The following is a 7,894-nucleotide window of genomic DNA, read 5'->3' on the forward strand; positions in this document are numbered from 1 at the left end:
TTTATTTTCTTTTAACAGTCGTCTGTTTACCGACCAAACAGTCGACTGTTAACCGACTTAACAGACGCGACTTTTAAAAATAGCATGTCTATTCGGATTTTGAGATTTGTCTGAAAGGTGATGACTGTTCGAATGGCCACGAACAAGTCTATAAATAGCCAGCCTCTCTACCAGAAAATTTACATCATTTTCATTGCAAACTTTCTGTACTTTGAATCTCATTCACTCTCTCTCGTTCTGATATTGTTTCGAAATAAAACACACTTCGTTGAGTTCGTTGGAACTCCTGCAGATTTCAGTGCTACTACCGTAGGAGACGAAAATTCGTTCTATCCTGAGAAACGATTGCTGGACGCCTTTAGCACCATTGAATGCAGCAAATTCGTTTTAAGGAAACATCGTGAAGTCGGTGGGCCCGAATTACATTTTATATCCTGTTGATCAATTCTTTACATTTAGGTGATTCTATCGAATTGGTTTCGAAGGAGTAACGTCAAACTCTATAAACAACATTTTTTATTCTTAATCGAATCGAATTGTTCATTAGAGTTAATAGACTCTGATATTATGTTAAGTATTGATGTTTTATTTTAAAAATCAAATTTATTAAAAAGGAGCAAACTAAACTCTTATAAATTAGTCTATATTTCATCTTTATTCGATCTAGAGTTATATCACTTAACAAATCCGAGAAACATATACACCAAATTTACCTAAAAAGTACTTAGGAGTTTGAAGAATCCCAGAAACCTATAGATAATCTTCAACTGAAATGCTTAAAGCTTCACCTTCATTGGACCTATCACTCCACTCCCATGATGTTTCCCAATTTTCATTATGCAAAAAATTCATCTCATAATCTTCATTCACTTCCGCCATATTCAAAGATAATTGAGCATCAATGGCCATGCCAGCATCTGAGGCCTTCTTTTGTACCGATGAGGGAGACATCGTTGTCCAGGCCCCAGCCGGTAACATTGAAGGGAAATTGAATTTTTCCGGTGATGAAATTCCTCGTAGATAATAAAATGCAACATCATGTGCTATTGCTGCAGCTTCAGGGGATGCATAAGAGCCTAACCAGAGACGTTCTTGGGAGCCGGGAACTCTAATTTCCGATACCCATTTGCCCCATTTTCTGCGTCGAATGCCTTTGTATTTCTTCTGGGGTGTGCTTGTCTGAATCATACTTTTATCTGAAATAACAGTCATTCTACAAGTTTTTTTGTGAACTTCTATTGAATATTGTAAAGAACTTGTTTGTATGTACAAGAGCGAGTGCATGAAAGGGCTTATATAAGTTGATTAATGAAAGGTCAAACGGGACATTGGGGACACGGGGAGGCAAGAATGTATATATCAAGTCAAGAATTTCAAATGTCAAAAGTCAAAAGTTCAATTTGGTCATTAATCTCTCCAATTTGTAATCAATGTTGAGATTACAGATTAAAATTCAGATTTTAATTTAAATTAAAGTTAATAATTAATTTTAACTACATATTTTATAGATTTCACAACTTTTCAACTATATATTTTTTTTTTCAAAATTTATTAAAAATCTAATTTAGTCCCCCATGAAATAGGGACAGTATATTTTAACATGATATTATAAAATCATGCTATATGTGCAATTTAGTTTGATGATCTTGATTGACAACTTACACTTGACAATATTACATTCATTCATTTCAAAAATTATTTTTTAAATCAATAGTCCGAATTTTGACAACATCAATATTGTCAACTATCATAGCCAAGCATGATTGTATAAATAACATAGTTGTTAAAAACAATGAATTTGGCACGTACTGATAAAGAATGTTGAAGATAAAAATTAGAAAAATAAATGTATCCTCTCTTTTTAATATTTTCAATCTAAAGTGAAATTTTTAAAATTAATCTATTTGTAGAATTATAATTGACAATATTTAATGTGATGTTGATTGTCGACAAATGTTGTCAACTATCATTAAACATATGGCACGGTTGAAATTTTTCTATGTTTGACCGTGAATAAGGGCCATTAATAGATTGCAGTTTTCCATCACTCGTGACGTAATCAAAATTGGTAATTATAACTTGGAATGTTCAGAATGAAAATAACGTTTGTTTATTTTCATCATAGGTGGCGTCATCAACCTGGTCGGTTTGACTAGGGTCGAGATCTATGTTTGAAAATGGAGTCATAGCACACGATGTCCAGAACTATTTTCATCATAGGTGGCGTCAGCAACGAGGATATTAATATATATTTTTTCGTTTACCAATTCGTATCATATTTCATCTCAATTTAGTTCAACATTTGACGAAAAATTGATTAATTTACTTAGGGCCAAGTTCAACCCTTCCAAGTGGCCAAAATCCAGCTTCATTACATATACGATAAACAACAAAATGACCTCTTAATAAAAGTAGAAACTTATAGATAATCTTCGACTGAAATGGTCAAAGAGTAATCAAAGCATTGATTAATGGTGAAGTTTGAGGATCATAATTTTAATTTAAATGGTTAGGATGATCCAATTATCCAAGCAAAATTAATGATCGGTTGCTCCACGGATGCTAAGTATTAATTTAAGTGACAATGAACTTCACTTATTAATTTGTCTAACTGATCGAAATGCATCCCGACTTTGAGTTTTATGTAATCGGTATACATCAGTCATTAAAAGCCATGCATGTTTGAATAGGACTCAGTAAGTTTCTTATCAAATTTCGGGCCAACACTGGAAATCAAGATACCAAGAAAGATGGTATCGTCCAAAGGCGGAAGATTTACTAGGGCTCCAACGTCCCTTAAAGTAATAGATAGGGGACCAAGAGGGAAAACGAAGGTATTATATTCAGAAGATCAAAAACTCAAAGCAATCGAAAAAAGCACTGGGTCGAAATTTGGGGATTGAAGAGTGATTTCTAATAAGTCTGAAATCCTAGCGCCATCAAAAATCGCTTTGGTAGGGCCATGATTCACAAGACGTGCATGCCATCTACGAAAAATAACATCAGTTTTGGGCCAAGTGCGAATACCTTTTTTGCGAATCGGCCTCAATGGCAGAGAGTTCAAGAACGGAGGTTCTTGAGTGCAGGGGAACAGTTGGCCCATCGCCACTTATCCAACGACTTCGACATTATTGAATGATGAAACCAGATAGAATTCATTGAGGTCAGCATTGACTGGTGCAAGGAAGTTTGGATTTACATACGGCCTAGTAATGATTTTTTGAAAATTTTCGAAACTAAAAGAATCATTAAATCGAGTTTGTGAAGTCGCCATTGGGTGCAATGTACAGTTTTGTTAGGATTTGCCTACGAAACGTAGTAGAGAAGCAAGAAGATGAACATTAAAATAGTGAGGAGGAAGCGCGAAATATAGAGACGGCGGTTTAGTGGTGCGATGAAATGGCGTGTCTTTTGGGTTTATAAGGGTTTGTAACGTTGCATCTTTTCAAATTATAGAAGGAAATAATGATTGAAATTCTTGAAAATTTCAAATGTTGCTTGAAAATACAAAGTGAATATGGCAAAGATTAATAATTGGTATTAATTCTGCCATATTGGGGGTAATTGTTGACATACTAAAAGTGCAGCTCAAATCAAATAGCCCAAAGAGTAAAGTTCAATTGGGGAGTTCAGGATAAAGGTCCAAACATGATTATTGATGAATGCAGTGGAAGCCGACGAACACAATAACATCATCGCCCAAGCTTGCAATAAAATTCAAACTTCCGCTTGCAAGCACAAGAATTTATCTTTTATTTCTCTTAATTTAAGAAAGTCGATGATATTTTTAGTCTCTACCATTTTATTTTATTTTTAATTCAAACACAAGTTACTTTTCATTGCTAGGACAACGGAATGTAATCTATGCTTTTTACTCTTTAATTTAATTATCGATGTTTTGCATTAAAGTATGAATTCATGTTGAATTTTTTTTATTGTTATTAATGTTGAGATCGAGGGTTAAATAAATGTTAATGCTTGTAGTAATTAATGTCATAAATTTGCAGGGACGGATCCAAGTTTGAATTCAAGACCAGGCTAAAAAATTTCAAATTGGGCTAATATGCAGAAAAAATTTTTACTCGTTAAAAATCTATTTTTATGAAAAAAAATAAAGAAAATTACCCTAAAAAAATTTAAAAAAAAAAAAAAAAAAAAAAAAAAAAAAAAAAAAAAAAAATATTGGGGGGGGGGGGGGGGGGGGGGGGGGGGGGGGCTAAATCCGTAAATTTGTATACGAGATAGAAATATGCTTCTATGGTTTTTGTAGAATTAAATGAACTTTTGTTGATTTTAATGGTAACTAAGTATGCTTATTTCTGAGCTTTTGTTAGTTATTTTAGTCTAGTTTTTATTAATTTTGTGTTGCTTTCTTGATTTAGGGTGATTACAGAGTTCGGATAGCGTTGTTGATAAAAGTGATAAAAAGAGTGTTTTGAACTCAATGCAATGGCAAGACCGAACAAGACAAACGACACCACAAATGACTCGAAGAGAGAGAATGATAAAAAATAAAATGGAAGTACTTGATGATGTGCCCTAGTTTGCTTACGATGATTACAGACTTTCTAAGGACAATCACGAGCAATATGACAGAATCCTTTGCAACCAAAGCACTGGAGTTCACCCTTTCCTTATTCTTGGGCAGCATATGCAACGATTACCACATTAGAGGAGGATATATTAGCTTCCATAATAGTTTGGGTAGTTAGTCGTTGCTTCTCACGTAAAAGTTCACTAAAGCACACATCCAAAAAAGGAATTGGATCGTGATTCAATAAACTCGCTTGAGCAACTTCAAATTCAGTTCGTAATTTCATAAGAAACTGATCCCATTTATCAATCTCTTGTAGAGACGCCACAAGGACGTTAGCATAAATTATGCAAGAGTATTCACTTCACAATTTCAAGAAACCAGAATAATATTGCTCAATAGTTAGATTACCTTGAGTGTAATTGGCAATCTTTAGCTTCAACTGAAGTATCCGTGATAGATTCGAAGTATTTTCATATCGTCTTAGCCATGGTGAAAGAGAGTAATTTATTCATCATATGCACCGCCATAGATCCCAAAATTCAGAAAATATTACATTTCGTCAATTTATCATCGATGTCGTTCTACTTTTATTTGTTTCTTTCTTTCCATTAACATGATAGGCTAAATTAATTTTGTATTAGGATTACGATGAAACTTATATCATGACCCCTTTGATTTTCGAACTTCATTTATTTTTTAGCTCAAAGCACATTTTCGATTATTGAATGATTGACATGAATTCGGGATCCTAGCATGCTTTTCATCATCATATTTTTTATAAAACTTGTATTTAATTATAACCTTGAATTGATTTTAGTTAATTTAGGTGTTTTATTCATAGGTAAGTTATTTTATTTATAGGAAAAATAACAAATTTCAATTGTTTAGATAAAGACGAAGATAATTTGAACTTAAACTAGTATAATTGCTGCGAAACGATACTTGAACTCAGATCCATTTTATCAACAGACCATGCACTTCAGTATTTCAAAACGAAGCAATATTTTTATGACAACGGTTCAAATAAATTAAGCAGTTTTGACTGTTAACATGAACCAATAGCACTGTGTTCACATAATTAATTTGATTAACGCAGAAAAACAACAGGCGAAATCAATTTACATCGCGGAAGAAAAACTTTTTCTTTCCTTTTCCTTTATTATATATCTATGGCTTCACCGTCTGCACGTTTTGAACTCCAGTCCCATTTGTAAGTAAAACATTTACCTGCAGACTGTAGTAGAATTCCGGAGACACTCTTTGGGAACGCATATATATCTCTATAACGTCTACAGCTAAAAATGACATTCAAATTTAGAAAAGTAGGAAGAATCGATCTGAGAAACCTATAGATAATCGTCAACTGAAATGTTCAAATCTTCACCTTCATTGGACTTCCCACACCCGTCCCATGATGTTTCGCAATACTCATTTTGCAACAAATTCAAATAGGTAAGTTATTTTATTTATAGGAAAAATAACAAATTTCAATTGTTTAGATAAAGACGAAGATAATTTGAACTTAAACTAGTATAATTGCTGACTCAGATCCATTTTATCAACAGACCATGCACTTCAGTATTTCAAAACGAAGCAATATTTTTATGACAACGGTTCAAATAAATTAAGCAGTTTTGACTGTTAACATGAACCAATAGCACTGTGTTCACATAATTAATTTGATTAACGCAGAAAAACAACAGGCGAAATCAATTTACATCGCGGAAGAAAAACTTTTTCTTTCCTTTTCCTTTATTATATATCTATGGCTTCACCGTCTGCACGTTTTGAACTCCAGTCCCATTTGTAAGTAAAAGATTTACCTGCAGACTGTAGTAGAATTCCGGAGACACTCTTTGGGAACGCATATATATCTCTATAACGTCTACAGCTAAAAATGACATTCAAATTTAGAAAAGTAGGAAGAATCGATCTGAGAAACCTATAGATAATCGTCAACTGAAATGTTCAAATCTTCACCTTCATTGGACTTCCCACACCCGTCCCATGATGTTTCGCAATACTCATTTTGCAACAAATTCAAATCCTCCTCCTTCCCATTCTCCCGTTTATTCGTGCTGTTCTCCGAAGATAATTGAGCGTCCATGGCCATGCCAGCATCGGAGGCCGCATTTTGCACTGACCTGGGCGACAATCCCGTCCGGGCACTTGCAGGTAACATTAAAGGGAAGTTGAGTTTCTCCGGTGATGAAATTCCTCGTAGACAATAAAATGCAACATCGTGTGCTATTGCTGCGGCTTCAGGCGTTGAATAAGAGCCTAACCAGAGACGTTCTTGCGTGCCAGGAACTCGAATTTCCGACACCCATTTGCCCCATTTTCGACGTCGAATGCCTTTGTATTTCTTCGTATAACTTCCACCTTCATCTGATGTACTACTCATTCTTCAAATGTCATATAACTTTTAATGAATTATGCAAGTGATTATATATATATATGTTGAAGAATTAATGATATGGTCAAAAGGAGACTTTTGGGACATGAAGGGGCAAAGAGATGAACATATAAAGTCAAGAATTTCAAAGGTCAAAGTAAAATAGGAATCGGACTCTATACATCCACTTGGACATTGAAAGTGGGATGCGGGGCAGAAAAAATCTCTTCGAATTGCAATTGGGATATCCCAGCAATCAATGCTCATATACTTCCACACCGTTCTTAATAAAGAATCAAGTCAAAATAGATTGTGTGCAAAAAGGTAGTGGTCCTACTCCCTCGCCAAAAGGTGTTGGAGCATATTAAAACAGAAAATAAGCTCTTTGTTTGAGCCCCATTTTTCCTCCAAAATACATTTCTCAATAGTGATTTGATACCATTTCAATCACGTATTATTTAATAAAATAATATTATACGCAAGTCAAAAAAATTTTCTTATTTTTTAACCACATATTTTTCATCAATATACTATTCAAAAATTCATTTTCTCCTATAAAATGGGGCTCAAACAAGGGCTAAATCTATCATTCCCCTTTTCACCATTTAAAAAATTTTGAGTTTTAAATTTTACTTTCAATCAATCATGAAAAAGTCATTGCGTCATCATTAAAAGAGAAGAAGAATGAATTGACATGCAAATAACGATAAATGGTCAAGATAAAATTTAATTAAATAAAGATTAACAGTATAAAATTGCGAATTGTCTTCGTTTTTATTTTCAATCCATGGTGAAGTTTTCATTTGTACAAATTTGTATTTTATATGATTCTCGTACTTTATTCGACCGCTTTTGTTTACCTTTGAATAAGAGCCACTAATTGCTTGCATTTTGCATCACCTGAGACGTAATCAAAATTCATCTTAGGATGAGATGGCATGGGATATTAAAGGCAAGTTGGC

The 7,894-nt window shown here is 33.8% G+C and overlaps 2 protein-coding genes across 2 annotated transcripts; both read right to left on the reverse strand.

Annotated features, from left to right (window-relative positions):
- Positions 1 to 600: 600 nt before the first annotated feature.
- LOC111394916 (ethylene-responsive transcription factor ERF020-like) lies at positions 601 to 1,247 on the reverse strand. The gene has a single exon (XM_023020965.1). The coding sequence runs from the start codon at positions 1,210 to 1,212 to the stop codon at positions 751 to 753; it is 462 nt and encodes a 153-aa protein (XP_022876733.1). The 5' UTR covers positions 1,213 to 1,247; the 3' UTR covers positions 601 to 750.
- A 4,359-nt stretch (positions 1,248 to 5,606) lies between these two features.
- On the reverse strand, positions 5,607 to 6,964 carry LOC111394407 (ethylene-responsive transcription factor ERF020-like). The gene is made up of 2 exons (XM_023020211.1): positions 6,576 to 6,964; positions 5,607 to 5,979 (listed from the first exon to the last, which is right to left on the reverse strand). The coding sequence occupies exons 1-2, from the start codon at positions 6,939 to 6,941 to the stop codon at positions 5,884 to 5,886; spliced, it is 462 nt and encodes a 153-aa protein (XP_022875979.1). The 5' UTR covers positions 6,942 to 6,964; the 3' UTR covers positions 5,607 to 5,883.
- Positions 6,965 to 7,894: the final 930 nt, after the last annotated feature.

Source organism: Olea europaea, chromosome 5, assembly GCF_002742605.1.
Source record: "Olea europaea var. sylvestris chromosome 5, O_europaea_v1, whole genome shotgun sequence".
NCBI classification, from domain to species: Eukaryota; Viridiplantae; Streptophyta; class Magnoliopsida; order Lamiales; family Oleaceae; genus Olea; species Olea europaea.